Source organism: Trachypithecus francoisi, unplaced genomic scaffold, assembly GCF_009764315.1.
Source record: "Trachypithecus francoisi isolate TF-2019V2 unplaced genomic scaffold, Tfra_2.0 Lachesis_group15, whole genome shotgun sequence".
Taxonomy (NCBI): Eukaryota; Metazoa; Chordata; class Mammalia; order Primates; family Cercopithecidae; genus Trachypithecus; species Trachypithecus francoisi.
The window spans coordinates 61,942,522-61,959,535 of NW_022681460.1; the positions used below are offsets into that span (position 1 = coordinate 61,942,522).

At 38.7% G+C, this 17,014-nt stretch overlaps 1 protein-coding gene and 1 long non-coding RNA gene across 3 annotated transcripts in view; one reads left to right on the forward strand and one right to left on the reverse strand.

The window, feature by feature from the left end:
• The window catches only part of LOC117097258, a 69,482-nt gene that overhangs the window by 27,023 nt on the left and 25,445 nt on the right, over window positions 1-17,014 (reverse strand). For both annotated transcript variants that reach the window (XR_004442883.1, XR_004442884.1), the window contains exon 3: window positions 7,876-8,027. This is a non-coding gene — a long non-coding RNA (uncharacterized LOC117097258). The remainder of the gene's footprint in view (window positions 1-7,875; window positions 8,028-17,014) is intronic.
• On the forward strand, window positions 13,360-13,873 carry LOC117097257 (programmed cell death protein 5). Its single transcript, XM_033235012.1, has one exon. It carries the CDS (start codon window positions 13,368-13,370, stop codon window positions 13,743-13,745), a length of 378 nt encoding a protein of 125 aa, XP_033090903.1. The 5' UTR covers window positions 13,360-13,367; the 3' UTR covers window positions 13,746-13,873.

Consider the following 17,014-nt stretch of genomic DNA (forward strand, 5'->3'; position numbering starts at 1 on the left):
ATTGATTGATCTTTTCACAGAAAACTTAACAAAACTCCACCATTATTTTAAAGGAAGTATTTCCAAGGATTTATTCTAGTAAAAGGAGCACACGGTATTGCAGTAGGGATAATGCATGCTGAATTCCTTCTTTATTCTTCACCAGTTTCAAGAACTTGAGTAAGACTTGTAATCCTTCTGAGCTTCTTCTTCTTAAATATCCAAATGGGGATGTACTAGTCCCAGTTTTTGTTTACAAACAGCAGAGACCAACTCAGACTAAATTAAACAGAAAGCAATGTATTGGAAGGCTACTGGATTGCTCAAAACCTGAAGAGTAGCCCCATTATAGGATCATAAAAGGCTCAGAAATCAGGGGAAGTGAGATAACACACAGGACCAGCCTGCTTAAGACAACATCTCTGGAGCCTGCACCACAGGCATCTTAGATTCAGGGAATCAGTTCAGACATACCCATTGAATCTTTGAATTCTTTCCCAGGCAGGGACACCTTGATAACCATGCCTGTCACCTACCTTGGGAATCTCTGAAGGTAAATATAATAGTTAATATTTTTATAGCACTTGCCACATGACTGGTGCTATTCTAAACCCCACATACATAATAATCCTCACAATATTACACAAGGATGACTTACTTTTATCAGGTAAGTAATAGGGTTGTTCATTTTGATCAACTAACTAATGAGGCACATCCTATGATGAGCCCCGTTACATAGATTAGGAAACGGAGGGAGAGAGATGTTAAGTGACTTGCCAAAGCTGGTGAATGGTGGTGCTAGAATTTTAACCTGCTCATTACACTCACTTGTGTGTCTTCTAACGGCAAATAATAGACTAGTCTCACAGATTATCAGGGTGCCTGGCATAGAGTGTCTGCTCAGTAATTACATGATAATGTTATTTTCCCCTAAGGCTTCATCAAACAGAAATAACTGATTATCAAATATTTCATAATGGTTTGCTAAGGTGTTTATATTTCAAAAATGCTGACTGAATTCTTATAGTGTGAGAGGGTATAATCTCTCTTTAGTAGAAGACACATTGACATCTGCAGATCAAAATTCCACAGACAGCAGGGAAACACACTGGTGACAAAATCAAGAAAAGGACCTCAGCACAGTGCTTCTCATCCATCTCCCATCATGACATTCAGAGAAAAGGACAATATTCATACAGCATAAGAATGAAACCAACCAGAGTATTGGCAGCTGGAGCTGCCCCAGGCCCCACCTGGCCTTTCCTGAGAAGAGAAGGAATCAGTCTCTCTGGACACAATTCATTCATGACCAATCAGTATGAGTGACATGCAGCACCCGTTTGCCTTAGAGAATGTCTCAAATATCAATAATTAATATTTTAGATTATGCTTTAATAAAATATTCCATTTCTTCTTTTTAAAAAATCACCGAAAGATTATTCACCAAAATCCTCAAACCTTCTACTTGTCTCATACGCAGAGATTTTCAAATTCATGCAAGCAGCATTTTTAAATGATGCTATGTCATAGCTCTCAAATATAAACATGGAGGTTAAAAAAAAAAACTGCTTCATTAGTGTTGATGTGCTGGGCTGTTGTTCTCTGTTGAGTGTCTACCTTTACTTCCTGGGAGACGTCTTCACACTTGTGGAGGGATGCCATAGTTCACAGAATGCAGTGTGGAATATGTTGCTTTACATAAAATAATCTTTTCTCTTTCTCTCCCTATCTCTACACCCCTCTATACAAAGCTATTTATATTTCTGCAAAGGTAGCCTACTTTCTTCACCCCTGGCCTTTGCATATGCATAAAGCCAGGGAGACCCCATTTCTATTCTAGGAAACATAACCTGAAACACAATGGAGGATCATTCGCAATTCACACTTTTTTGGCCACCTAAGCAACCAAAGCTACCTGGAAAACTGTCACACAAGAGAAGCTACCCCGTTGAGACTGTGGCAGTCTTCCCCACATCTCCCCACTGGACATTTAAGGATCTTTGTAACAGCAGAGCCCTTCTCATGACTGAATAAATTAGGAGCCAGGAAAATGAAGCCATATAATAAAACTAATTTTCAGAGGATAAACTGCTCTTAATGAGACTATTACATGCCCAAATCAAATTATTTATTAACAATGTAAAAGATCAAAATAAATAAATAAATAAATAAAATAAAATAAAAAAGCTCAAAGGCTTAACAATAAATCTCTTCCATAAGTTGGGATATTTTAGGTAAAATACTTAATTGACCTCTTTCAAAAGCTTCTCTTCATGAAAAACTGTGAAAATCACTAGAGTAAATAGCTATTTTTTATTGCAAAGTTAGCCATGTCCTAAAAGTCCTAAAATCACCCCAAACATGCCAATTAAAAAGCAATTGTGCTCTTAAGTAAAACGTACTGCTTTCTTACAGCCTCAAATGACTATAGCACAATACCAATTAAATTAGCATAAATGTTTCTTTCCCCAAGTAAGAGAGGATTATTAATAATGCATCAGGACACATTCTCTGGACAGGCCAGGTTTTCTAAGTACAGTTCCCATTACCTGACTGTGATTGGAGCATTTTGGATTTACATTTTAGTGTGTGAACAGCTTCCAGCCTCTGAATAGATCACAGGTGGAGCGGCACGGCAGAGTCTCTAACCTGCTGTCACAGGAGATTTCACCAGTGCAGAGCCATGTGACAATCACAGCCATCTGGGAGGCATCTGGGAGGTAGGTTCAGCCTCAATTCTCCAAGCACCAAAAGGGAAGCTTTCACTTAGTATGAGGGAAGATGTGAACAATGTTAATCGTGTGCATTGTTGCCATTATTATTTATTGTTACATCTCTTCTTGCAGTTTTAATAGGTGATTTTAGAGACCCATCCTAATTTTTAAAATCATTATTTTAGGAGGAAAAGGTATACTAATAATGGCAAAACAAAACAAAACCATTCTCAGTTCTGAACCACTTCTATCAAAATCCCTGAATCTTCCACTCCAAGTTCACCAGCAGAGTCCACAGTCTTGTTCAAAATCCTATCTGCTGCAGCTGCAGCCTCTGATTGCCACTCTCTGCAATGGGGCTCCTCCCTCCTGGAGGGATCATTGTGCCTGGATGCAACCACACCCTGAGCCTGGCACAATGCTGTTCCCACCGGGACCTCCGCCCTAAGGTGGGTGCAAATGCCTCCCCACAAAATATGGAGTGTAGAATCACAGAAAAGATAGATTTATAACCCAGCCATATATTGTAAGGGACTAGTCTCTATTCCCTGCTCCTCCATTCCTGTCTGAATGCTGTATTCAAAAATAATTAAGTTGTGTTTGTTATCAAAGGAAGTTATACACCTTTTGGATCTAGAAGCAATAAGTGGGCTCACCAATTAATTTCTTAGGATTATAGGATAAACCATATCACATTTCATAGACATGTAGAAATAGAGAGTTAGAATATGTGACTACTCATAATGACAGTGAGTCTACAAACCTTTAAAATTAATCTAATTTCTGTGTGTGTGTCTGTAGGTGTCTATATTCACAGTGTACACACACACAGACACTGCACACACAGTGTCTATATTCACAGTGTACACACACACACATTCACATTCGTGTGCATGTGTACACTGTACTCTTCTCACTAAAACCTCTCTCTGGTAATGCCATCCATACTCATAGCTTCAGTTATCACCAATAAAAAGGAACTCACAGATCTTTAGACCAAATAATTCCTCTGAGCTCCAGTCTTGTCTATTCGATGTCTTCTCAAAATGTCCACACTGAACACACATCATGCCATCCTGCTGCTCCCTCTTCCTATGGGGCAGGATGGGATTACAGGGAACCTTGGGCCTCTTTCAGTGTTTTCCATTGTACCAGCATCCACTAGGTACGTAGAGTATAAAACATACACTTAACAGTCACCCTGTTTCCTTCTTCTTCCTCACCCTCGATATTCAATCGATCACCATGTAATATGTGTTTTGTTTTGGTTTAGTTTTTTTGTTTGTTTGTTTGTTTTGAGACAGAGTCTCACTCTGTTGCCCAGGCTGGAGTGCAGTGGCACAACCTCAGCTCACTGCAACCTCCATCTCCCAGGATCAAGCAATTCTGTTGTCTCAGCCTCCCAAGTAGCTGGGACTACAGGCGTGTGCCACCACGCCCAGCTAATTGTCGTATTTTTAGTAGAGACGGGGTTTCACCATTTTGGTCAGGCTGGTCTCGAACTCCTGACCTCAGGTGATCCACCAGCCTTGGCCTCCCAAAGAGCTGGGATTACAGGCGTGAGTCACCGCACCCGACTGTAACATGTGTTTTATCAGGTATTTTTCTGGCCTAGCCCAGCGTTTCCATGTCCTTTAACGTCATTACACTTCCAAACCATTTAGGATTCTGAAGAAGTTGCTTTTTGCCACACTAGATCAAAGCAGAAGCCAGAGTTGAGAATATAAAATAAAAGTTACTTCACATACTAAACACCCCAGAAACCATTTGGGGACCAGATACATCCTTGGGATTTATTAAATATCCAAACCAGGCCGGGCGTGGTGGCTCAAGCCTGTAATCCCAGCACTTTGGGAGGCCGAGACGGGCGGATCACGAAGTCAGGAGATCGAGACCATCCTGGCTAACATGGTGAAACCCCGTCTCTACTAAAAAAAAAAATACAAAAAACTAGCCGGGCGAGGTGGCAGGCGCCTGTAGTCCCAGCCACTCGGGAGGCTGAGGCAGGAGAATGGTGTAAACCCAGGAGGCGGAGCTTGCAGTGAGCTGAGGTCCGGCCACTGCACTCCAGCCTGGGCGACAGAGCGAGACTCCGTCTCAAAAAAAAAAAAAAAAAAAAAAAAAAAAAATCCAAACCAGCTACAACCTACAGCTATCATCCCACCATCTTCCTCCAGCCTACATAAGAAGATGACTACGAGGAAGGAAGGGACTCAAGGGGAATAGTGAAAGTTATGGTTACAGCAGTGGTCTGCAGCCTTGTGATGCACCATCAGCCCCACTGACAGCATCCCTACTCCCGTAAATTCAGGTGAAGTGGGCTCCACGAAAATCTCTTATAGAGATTGGAAGATGGATTTTCATTGGCTTCTCTTTTTCTGGTAGATTTGTTTATATAGTTTACATATACTTAAGTAGTCACAATACACTTATGACTATTTAAGTGAAGAAAAGAAAGAACTGAAAAAGAGATGTCAATTTAGAGAGGCAGCCCAGAAACAGCCTGATTTCCTACCTTTGCTTGGGCAAGGATGAGTAAGTGTCCCATGGGTCCAGCAGACACTGTGGAAGTTCCTTGGATGGGAGTCATCTTGCCAGCAACTTATGCAGGATGATGACTGCTGGGCAAGGAAGACCCAGCAGTAAGAAGGCACAAGTAGGACATGAGAGATGGGAGCGGCCAGGCACGGTGGCTCAAGCCTGTAATCCCAGCACTTTGGGAGGCTGAGACGGGCGAATCATGAGGTCAGGAGATCGAGACCATCCTGGCTAACACGGTGAAACCCTGTCTCTACTAAAAAATACAAAAAAAAAAAACTAGCCGGGCGTGGTGGTGGGTGCCTGTAGTCCCAGCTACTCAGGAGGCTGAGGCAGGAGAATGGCGTGAACCCGGGAGGCGGAGCTTGCAGTGAGCTGAGATCCGGCCACTGCACTCCAGCCTGGGCAACAGAGCAAGACTCTGTCTCAAAAAAAAAAAAAAAGAGAGATGGGAGCAAGGGCAGTGGAGCAATGAGGCAGCAAGGAGCCCCCCTATGTGTTATGGAAGAACCCACACATGCTCCATGGAAGACGGTGGCATTTGGGGAGCTGTCCCAAAGGGGACACTTGAAACCCATTGGAATTCACCAGAAAAACAATGATGGTCAAGAGAGGATGGCATCCTCATCACCACTAAGAGAAAAAAGCATGTGACTCCTTCTCCCTTCATCTCTTCTCCAAGTTCTCAACATACGAAAGGAGAAATGGTTAGTGGAATGGGGAGAAGGTATGGAAGCACACATAGCACTTTGTCATTTTTGGAAGTTTTTTTAGCAAAACTGGATGCAGTTGAGAGAAGAGAGGAGTATTTGAATGTGAACATGAGACTGAAGTTTTAAATGGGCGCAACGTGAACTGGACTAAATGATTAAACATGTGCAATAGGTATGGATCTGTTCAGATGTCACTAAGGGATGAGAAAATGAGATCTGACAAGGTTTACTTGAAAGAAGTAAGGGGAGAAAATAAAACTATTTCATTTCACATTTGTGCTTAAAGAAGGGTAGACCTTTTAAGGAACCAGATGTAAAACCTACTATATCTTTCAACCAGACAACTATGTGAAATTGCTCCAGGTCTACCAGCATCCACTCTGGTCTCTCTCAAATGTGATTATGAAAAAAATTACATCTAACTGTGTCACCCTCCCACCTCTAATTAAAGCCCTCCCATTTTTAAGACCCATTATTTTTAAGACAAAACAAAATGTTTTTATGTAAAGTATGAAGATCTCAATCTGGATTCCACCTAACAATCCAGCATCATGTTGTTCCAACCTCTCTTTCTTTGCTATCTACTCCAGCCTTCTTTCAATCCTTCTTCTTGCCACTGTCTCTCATGCCATGGGACCTTTGCAAATATTCTTCTCCCTGGATTCATCCTACATCTTTAACACTTAACTCTGAATAATTCCTTGGATCTTAGCTCAGAAATCATTTCCTCAGAGCATCCTTTCTTCTGTCTGCTACATCCTACCCTCTGTCTGCTACATCCTACAAGTAGAACTCTGAAAGCACGTGAATCACTCCTTCAGGTATTTATCAGAGATGCAATTTTGTATTAGTGTGTGTGTTGTTATTTCGTTATGTCTTTCTCTCTGTGTGTGTTTCTTATCTTCTCCTGCCTCCCAACATTAAGCTCTGTGATGACAAAAATGACGTCTATTAGGACTCATTTTTGTGTCCCCATGGTCCAACACAGTATCTGGCACATAGGTATAATAAGTCAATGTTGAATGAACAAGTGAACTGCAAATTTTATATATTAGGATAACTAAAAATAATTGCTACTAAATTTACAACCCTAGAGTCCATCCGTAGCTTTTCTCTTAAACAAAATTATTGTTATTAAATATGCCAATGATCTTAGTATTTTGGTTCAGCTGGTCATAGTCCATAAAAACTTGAAAAGTTGACCCTGAAATCCAAGATGTAAATAAGTTATCAAGTGTTAACCCTGTAATCTGTGTGCCCCAGGCCACAGAGATGCTGCTCCCTCAACATCCTTAGATCCTAGAAAGCATTTAGGTAAACCAACTAGGGAATGAAACGTAAAGAGTGGAAGAATACAGACCCACTAACAAGACCAAGCTCCCAATACAAAATGGAAGGGAAAGTATACCAGCAAAAGTACTGCAACAGTGGGTACATAGTAAGTCCCCAACAAATGCAGGAGGATTCCCATAATTATTACATATGCATAACATTTTATTTGCTAATAAATCTTGACCATGTGCAAAATTCAGCTGCAATTTTCTTTGTGTTTCCTTTTTAAACAAATCACTGTTTTTAAAATTCTGACCAAGTTAATTTTTTTTTTATACTCTTAATAGCAAACTTGTCCAAGGATCTAACTTTCTGGAACTTTTTTTTCACATTTTTAAGGAACAAATAGTACACTATGTTATTAGAATTCAGAGACAGTGCTAAATTAAATTAATTTGTTTTGTATTTCTCTCTGGACACAGCTGAACATGCAACAGCCAACCTGCCCAGCACCAGGCGACACATGGAAAACCACCCAGATTTCTCTAAAATCATTGGTTAAGAGAAACTGTCATGGCTCAGTAGTATTTTGTGTTTCTGATACTGAAGCAATCTCAATGCTAGATGAACTTATTCTTGGTAAGAATTTGGCTGCTTACCTCTGGAAAGATCGTTTGAAAATAACCTAATGTGTTCAAGGTTCCTCTTAGTGTGATTAAATAATTTCCAAATGGCTGCTCCAGGGTGAAGGAGTTTTTCTTTCTGGAAATAACTTCACCATTTTTTTCAACCGCAGAATGCCATCCTCAATCTACAAAATAGATCATAAACTAAAACATTAAAGTAAAAATCAAACCTTATATGTACATCAAAGATTCAGCCTGTGTCAAGCAGTGGCAAGCTTTACAAAGAAAGGAAAGAAGAAAGTCAGCACTCTTCGGAATAGAAGTGCTCTAATCCCTTACTAAAAACTCTTTGATTTAAACATGTGGTCTAAATACTGTAAGCACAGGAGTATCATACAATTAGAAACACATTTAAGGCAAGAATTTTAAAAAGACATATTTATGCAATTCTGTACTTTACTCAATCTAAAGCAAGGTTAATCATTAGGATTAGTTTAAATGAAAATGGCAAACTGCCTCTCTGTTTTTTTCTTGAATTTCCACGGTGAGCAATAACCAAAAACATTAGTATTCCATGTTATTCACGATTCTCCTATTTCACAACTTTATCAGTATCATTTGTAAAAAGAAATTACGTTTCTGTGGTTGCTACTGTGTAAAGTCATTAAACAATGCAAGCAAAAAGCTTATGATAAAAGCAGCATGCTTTCATTCTATTGCCAATATTCCACCAGTGAAGGCTGAACATCTATCCAAATCATGTGGAGAGGGCTGAGATGCATGAGTAGGGTGGAGAAATAGTTGAGACCACTGCCCACTGTATGAGAATATAATGTTCACAACTCATTTTCAGGAAGCCATGCTCTCTGTGCTTCAATAACAGTGATGAGTTTGTCTTGAGTCATCCACACTCTTGCCCAGATGTTTCTGTGAGTCAGTGCTTAATTTTTAACAAGTACATTTCAGGAAAACAAACATATAGCACAAGATATTTATATTAATTTTTTAATGTTTATGAAAATCAACATGATATCAAATTACTATAATTTCTAAATAATCTCCTATAATTATGTATAGATTTACTCCACAAAATGATTTAGGTCATCAGTATTTTTTAGCACTGGTGGCTAAGGACTCTTGCTGACTTCTAGCAGCTTAGCAGGGACTCTAGGTAACAAGCAGCTTAACAGGACAATTCTATACTACTCATCATTTTATTCATTCAGTAAAATGATCCCATTCATCCACTGGGGTCATTTTACTGTGATTCCCAAATCCTTCCGGGCCACACAGATTTTCGACCCTTTGTTTCACAAGATAGGAAGCAGAAAAGATTTTCCAACTTGGCTGCATGCTTAGCCAGATTATAGACTGTTCTGACAAATCATTCTATTCACATTAGGCTGCATGGCGTCTTTTCAAGGCAGTTTGTTTGAGGATCAAGTCATGACCATGGGGACTTTTTCATAAGTTAGTATGTTCTAATCAATGAAGTTGAGAGATGACAGATTAATTTGGAAATTAAACCAATGATTATCATTCATATCAATTTAAGTCATAATTACTCTTATAAATGCAAACTATATAATTAAAACATTGCTTGAGAACAAAAACCAACCTTGCTTTATTAGAGTGGTGTGCAAACAATATATACTGAGGCAATAGAGTCCTTTTTAGGGACTGATGCTTAAGATTACAGAATATAGCCAGTGCAGTCTGTGTATGAGAATCTGAAATATTAGGCAAGGCCATGTCACATAATTGAAGGACTGTCACAACCAAAAATGGCTGCCACTTTTCTGAAAAGTCACACTGGGGAAGTGCTAGAGCCAGCCAATCCCTCTGCAGATCTCACACTTAGTGACAAGACCTGCTGAAACTCTGAAAGGAGAAAATTAACAATAGACATAGAAAAAAAATTTGGAATATTTCAGAAAGTACTATGTTGCAGGAGTACTACTATGAACTTCAGTGGCCCTATTAAAAACCCTCTTCTAGAGGAGACACGCTAGAATGTGCAAATTTACTTGATTTTTCTTAAAACCAAGTCTTGGTGAGTTAAAATAGGGAGTCCTCCTAAACTGTAGGACCTTCCTCTTTCTTGTCCTGCTCTATTTACATTGATTGCCCAATAAATAGAGGTTGTACAAGATAGAAATCATGAGATGCTCAGCATAGTTAATACTAGCAGTGGGTTTATAATAATCTGTATATCTATTTGATTATTCAATATAAATACTTAGAACCAAGAAGCTTAACTTGAAAAGTGGCTTTATTTAGAAAAGTAGATGTGTCATAGATAGGTAATTCCTATCCTTCCATTATTTTATGAAATAGAATTTGTAAAGAAAATATGTTGTTACAGGAATTCATAAAATATTTTTAAGCAGAGGACATTATCACATCTGCATTCTGAAAAATATTTTTGAAAGGCAATCTATACTGCCTTGAAGCAATTTGAAAAGTTTGAAGAGCATAAAATCAATTAAAAGTCTATTTCAATGGACTCGGGAAAGCAACAGCCTAAGACTGGACATCTTATCTGTTTGATCTGTGCCCCAGCCCACCACCACCCCTTACTCATCCACCACTGTTGGTAAAAGTTGAAGTGAAAGCCAAGTAAATATGCATTGCAGCTAAGGTAGCTGATATGGTTTGACTGTGTCCCCACCCAAATCTCATCTTGAATTGTAGCTCCCATAATTCCCACATGTCATGAGAGGGAGCTAGTGCGAGGTAATTGAATCATAAGGGTGGGTCTTTCCCATGCTGTTCTCATGATAATTAATAAGTCTCATGAGATCTGACGGTTTGAAAACGGGGAGTTCCCCTGCGCATGCTCTCTTGCCTGCTGCCATGTAAGATATAACTTTGCTGCTCATTCATCTTCAACCATGATTGTGAGGCCTCCCCAGCCATGTGGAACTGTGAGTCAATTAAACTTCTTTCCTTTATAAATAACCCAGACTTGGGTATGTCTTTATTAGCATCATGAGAACAGACTAATACAGTAGTCACCCAAAGTGCCTAATTAGAGTCAAAACTCATGAACAAGGGAAGGTGATGGGCAGAGAAAAGATCAGCCCCAAATCACATTTTGGAAAGAAAGGCAGGAGTTAGAGGACTGAAGTGCCAGAACTTAGCAATGAGCAGTTATTTTTATGTATATATACTCTAAGTTCTGGGATACATGTGCAGAACATGCAGGTTTGTTACATAGGTATACATGTGCCATGGTGGCTTGCTGCACCCATCAACCAGTCATCTAGGTTTTAAGCCCCACATGCACTAGGTATTTGTCCTAATGCTATCTCTCCCCTTGCCTTCCCACTCCCCAACAGGCATTGGTGTGTGATGTTCGCCTCCCTGTGTCCATGTGTTCTCGCAATGAACACTTTTTTTTTTTTTTTTTTTTTTTTTTTGAGACGGAGTCTCGCTCTGTCGCCCGGGCAGCAGTGCAGTGGCCGGATCTCAGCTCACTGCAAGCTCCGCCTCCCGGGTTTACGCCATTCTCGTGCCTCAGCCTCCCGAGTAGCTGGGACTACAGGCGCCTGCCACCTCGCCCGGCTAGATTTTTGTGTTTTTTAGTAGAGACGGGGTTTCACCGTGTTAGCCAGGATGGTCTCGATCTCCTGACCTCGTGATCCACCTGTCTCGGCTTCCCAAAGTGCTGGGATTACAGGCTTGAGCCACTGCGCCCGGCCATGAACACTTTTTAATGGAGGCAGTAGGGAGATCCTGCCGTCAGCTGCTGGTAGAAAAGAAGCTCTTAGGGAGAGATGAGGCCAACTTGAAAAGCAATAGTACAGGCAAGCATTCTTGTGGGCTGAAAGACCCACTACAAATGTGGTGGAGAAGCAACCACAAATGTGAGTGCTTGATGTAGTGGAGAACAAAGCACAGTGCCACAATGATTCTGCATGTAGGTGTGGAATGGGGGAAGTTGGACACCTTTCCCATGCTTCTATTTGGTTCCAAAGGTTGAATGATCCCAGACCACCAGACCATATTCACAGGAAAGTTTAAAAATGCAACTAATATCAACGTAATAGGTTTCTGTATTATTGTCTAGTTAGGATTGTTTCATCAACTACTCCAATTGTGCAGACAATTTGGAATAGACTAAACCTTTCTCTCATCTCTTTTCTATTTTCATATTTTATTGACTTTCATGTACTCACAATGTATCAAATATTTAGGATTTCATTCTCAAATAAATATCTTAATGTTTATTTTTAAAGTTACTAAAACTAGACTTAGTTGATACAAGTTCTCACTATGATTGTTTTTTATGTTTTAAAAGTAATTTGGAAATGGCAAGGATTTTGAACGTCTTGAGCACAGCTTCAGAGATACATACTTTAGTTTCATGTGTAGACTAAAATTTAGATAGAATCCATTTAAACATTTCAAAGGAGCTTGTGTGATACATAGAATAGTCAAGGAAAGCACTTATCACATAGAAAGGGGGCTAGGAGCTTTACAGAAATTAAACTTCAACTGGTATCAACATTTATTTTTTATTTCTACCGTCTCATATGTTGTTTCCTTCCCTAAAAATTACAAATACAGATAAATATAAAATACAGATTTTTATATGAAGGTTTTAATATTATAATTTAATCTTAAAAGTAGCCAATTTATTTTTAATATTTTTATTGTGACAAAACATATATCATAATATTTGCCATTTTAGCCATTTTAAAGTGTACCATTCAGTTTCATTGATTATATTTACAATGTTACACAATCATCACCACCATCTTTCAAAACTTTGCACCCATAACAGTACCAATTAAACAACAACTCCCCATTCCCTCCTCTCCCCATCCCTTGGTAACCTCTAATCCAATTTCTGTGTCTAGTTGTCTAATCTAGTTATTTAATAAAAGGGAAGTTATACAATATTTACCATTTTTTATCTGGCTTGTTTTACTTAGCATAATGTTTCCAAGGTTCATCCATGTCATAGCACGCATCAAAATTTGATTACTTTTTATGGCTGAATAATTGTTCATTATATGTGTGTACCACATTTTATTTACCCATTCTCCTGTTGATGGACACTTCACTTGTTTCTACCTTTTGGTTATTGTGAAAACTGATGCAGTGAACATTGTCATACAACTATCTGTCTGAGTTTTTTTTTTCAATTATTTTGAGTATAAGCCTATGATGGAAGTTGCTGGATTGTATTCTGTGTTTAACTTTTTCAGAAACTACCAAATATTTTCGCAATGGTTGCACCATTTTATATTCCTGTTCACAATGTAAAGGAGGTTTCAGTCTCTCTACATCCTTACCAACACTTCTTATTTTGCTTTTTTTAAATTATACCCATCCTAGTAGCTGTGAAGTGATAGTTCATTGTGATTTTGATTTGCATTTCCGTAATTACTAATGCCAATTTATTTGCAAAAACTACCTTTAATACAATAATTAATATTTTGTGTTTCTAAATGTTCATTACCAACATTTTATTTTCTTAGGTTGCCTTTAAAACTTTATATCCTGGACGCCGCATCATGGCGGACGAGGAGCTTGAGGCGCTGAGGAGACAGAGGCTGGCCGAGCTGCAGGCCAAGCATGGGGATCCTGGCGATGCGGCCCAACAGGAAGCAAAGCACAGGGAAGCAGAAATGAGAAACAGTATCTTAGCCCAAGTTCTGGATCAGTCGGCCCGGGCCAGGTTAAGTAACTTAGCACTTGTAAAGCCTGAAAAAACTAAAGCAGTGGAGAATTACCTCATACAGATGGCAAGATATGGACAACTGAGTGACAAGGTCTCAGAACAAGGTTTAATAGAAATCCTTAAAAAAGTAAGCCAACAAACAGAAAAGACAACAACAGTGAAATTCAACAGGAGAAAAGTAATGGACTCTGATGAAGATGATGATTATTGAACTACAAGTGTTTACAGACTAGAACTTAACGGAACAATTCTAGGACAGAAGTTAAGATGTGATTAAATATTTACTTTGTTTATTGTCTATATGCCTTTTAAAAAAATAAACTTGTTATGCAAATAAAATTTTTAAAAAACTTTATATCCTTAGATCAATATTTTAAAATGTATTTTATAAGAGAGAATACACTCATTGGCATTTTTAATTTGCAATACATTCTAGAGCCAACATTCAGCAATATCGTGATGAAAATATAGTTTTATTAGGTTGGTGCAAGAGCAATTTTTTTAAAGTACAAATACGCATGAGGCGTTTCAAACAAACTGACAGCAGCAGAGAACACCTTCAAATCCAGATACTGTCACACTCTTTAATAACAGCTTCTCATCCACCTGATTTAAATAATATATAACACTGTTACAGTTCTATGAGAGACTCTTTCAAAGGTTATATAAAGGACTTTTTCCTTCTATTGTTCCCTCCTTGACTAAAAGTACATGCCTGATTATTTAAAAATGTAAATATATTTTAAAATACCTTAAGAATGTCATCTAGTCCCTAAAACTTTGTAATATACACACCAAAAAATTGCCCGTCTTTAAACTTAATCCCCTTTCCAATTCATGCCTGTATTCATATTCTTATTTTATTTTTCTCGAAGTGTAAAAATTGGAATTTATTTTTTAGGCACCGTTGTGCATGATAACCCGGAATTAATTATCATACTTTAAAATAAGCAAAGTGAGTCAACAATTACGATATGCAGATAACTTCATAATTAACCTATAATTTAGATATCCAGTAATTTAAATGCATTAAACTATGTACTCTGTGTAGAGACATGCAGATTACCTGTTCCTGATATTAACATATAGCTCCCTCCAAAGAACTTTTTGTTTTCATAATTTATTCTCCATTAAAGTACATATTAATTTAATATTTCCTAATTTCCTAATTTGTACTAGTGTGGAGAAAGAAATGAGTAATGATTGAACATACTATGATTAAATTATATTCAGTAGTCCAGTGACTATGAAATACACACATCTCATTTCTTAATGGCATTCCATTAAAAGTTGTAAAGCAAGGAGTAATGGAAGCTTTTCTGTCTTCTCTTTTTAAAAATGAAACTCATTTAGGAAAAGGATTGCCAATTTATCTTTTAGGTTTTCCTCTTTTTCTGTTTCCAACAGCCACACTCACCAACAAACCTCTCCCACTCAAAAGCATTGAAATAGACATGCTGCAAATGCGAAGGATGTATGTCTATGATGTGAACACAGGAGTGGGTTGCTTCACTTCCAGCTCCTACTGGAGGATTAAACAGATACTAATCCTGAAAAATACACAGAGAAAAGCTTCTTTCCCAAAACATATGCTCACACACAAGTCATTGTAGTAGTGAGCAGGGGAGGATCCTTTATCAGCCCTAACTTTAAAAAGGGGAGGGTGGCTTATACTTACTATCATCCTAGTTTAAAACATAAACGATTATTGGTAGGTTGAAAATACCTATTGTCCAGAAGCCCCTAATGAATGCCCTTCACTAGCAATTCTTTAAGTAATAATGTGTACTAATGGACTGAATATTCACCAAAAAGACAGAAAATAGAAATATCTGGCCTAAAAATAAAAAGCTGGCAAGTGTTTTACACTGGTCTGAACTAGTCTTACATCTAGTGGAGGATAAAATACATCTTGACAGTATGTAAGCATCTTCACCACTTGGCTAGGATGTGTCATCTTAACAACAATAAAATATATATATATATATAAAATAAAAAACCAATGGCAAAAATATAAACTTAGAATGTTTGCCTTTGCTCCTAAAGGAAATTGCTAAATCATGTCTGATTCTGAGGGACTTAACTTACAAAGTGGGATAAGAAAACATAATACCGTCTTGCAGCAATGCCCCAAAGTTTCCGTAAGGTCATAGTGAGCGAAGTACTGACCAGGTGCACTTCAGCTTGCTCAAGAGAACTGTAACACCCAATTCCCCCTAATGCTTAAAAAAGGATGTGTCACTGAGGGAGCTCCATCTTTGTTTTTCTTTCAGACATGACTGCAAATTCCAGGACAAGCCCTGAGGAGCGAAGTCAGGAGACTCTCAGGCAAGAGCTTTTCACTAATTTACTCTCTCTTAATTGTAAAGAAGAGGTCACTTAAGTGATCAAAGGGGTTCTGCTGTTAGCTAAGTACCTGAGAAATTCTAAGGAATATATGAGTTCTCTCTATCTCTCTATATTCAAAGGCATATCTTTTTTTTTTTTTTTTTTTTTTGAGACGGAGTCTCGCTCTGTCGCCCAGCCTGGAGTGCAGTGGCCGGATCTCAGCTCACTGCAAGCTCCGCCTCCCGGGTTTACGCCATTCTCCTGCCTCAGCCTCCCGAGTAACTGGGACTACAGGCGCCCGCCACCTCGCCCAGCTAGTTTTTTTGTATTTTTTTTTTTTTAGTAGAGACGAGGTTTCACCGTGTTAGCCAGGATGGTCTCGATATCCTGACCTCGTGATCCGCCCGTCTCGGCCTCCCAAAGTGCTGGGATTACAGGCTTGAGCCACCGCGACCGGCCTTAAAGGCATATCTGAGAGTGAGATAAGGAACTAGTTCTCTGCTAAATATCTTGACCAAAAGAAATGCTTGGATATTTTCATCAGTCATAGTACATCACCTGGAGTTCTCATTTGCCGTAAATTAAGAAAATGAAAATAATGGTGCTTCTAAACATCAAACATACACAAATACTTCCATCTTCTCTTGATAAACTGGCATAGATATCTCAAACAGGAATGTATTTTCAGTTGTTTTAGGTACAACATGTATAATAATGAGCATGCTATGCTATATCTTTTACTATACCACACTTAGTTTTGTAATTTTATATTTCATAGGTATTAGTCTGTTCTCATGCTGCCAATAAAGACATACCTGAGACTGGGCAATTATAAAGGAAAGAGGTTTAATAGACTCACAGTTCCACATGCCTGGGGAGGCCTCACAATCATGAAGGAAGGTGAAGGAGGAGCAAAAGGACATCTTACATGGTGCCAGGCAAGAGAGCGTGTGCCCGGGAACTTCCATTTATAAAACCATCAGATCTTGTGAGACTTATTCACTACCATAAAAACAGTGTGGGGGAAACTTCCCCCATGACTCAATTATCTCCACCTGGCCCCAACCTTGACATCTGAGGATTATTACAATTCAACATGAGATTTGGGTGCAGACAGACCTAAACCATATTGTCATATAAATACTCCTAGAC

Excerpts from the sequence above, each read along its gene's own strand:
- LOC117097257 (XM_033235012.1), top strand. The coding sequence starts at position 13,368 with ATGGCGGACGAGGAGCTTGAGGCGCTGAGGAGACAGAGGCTGGCCGAG.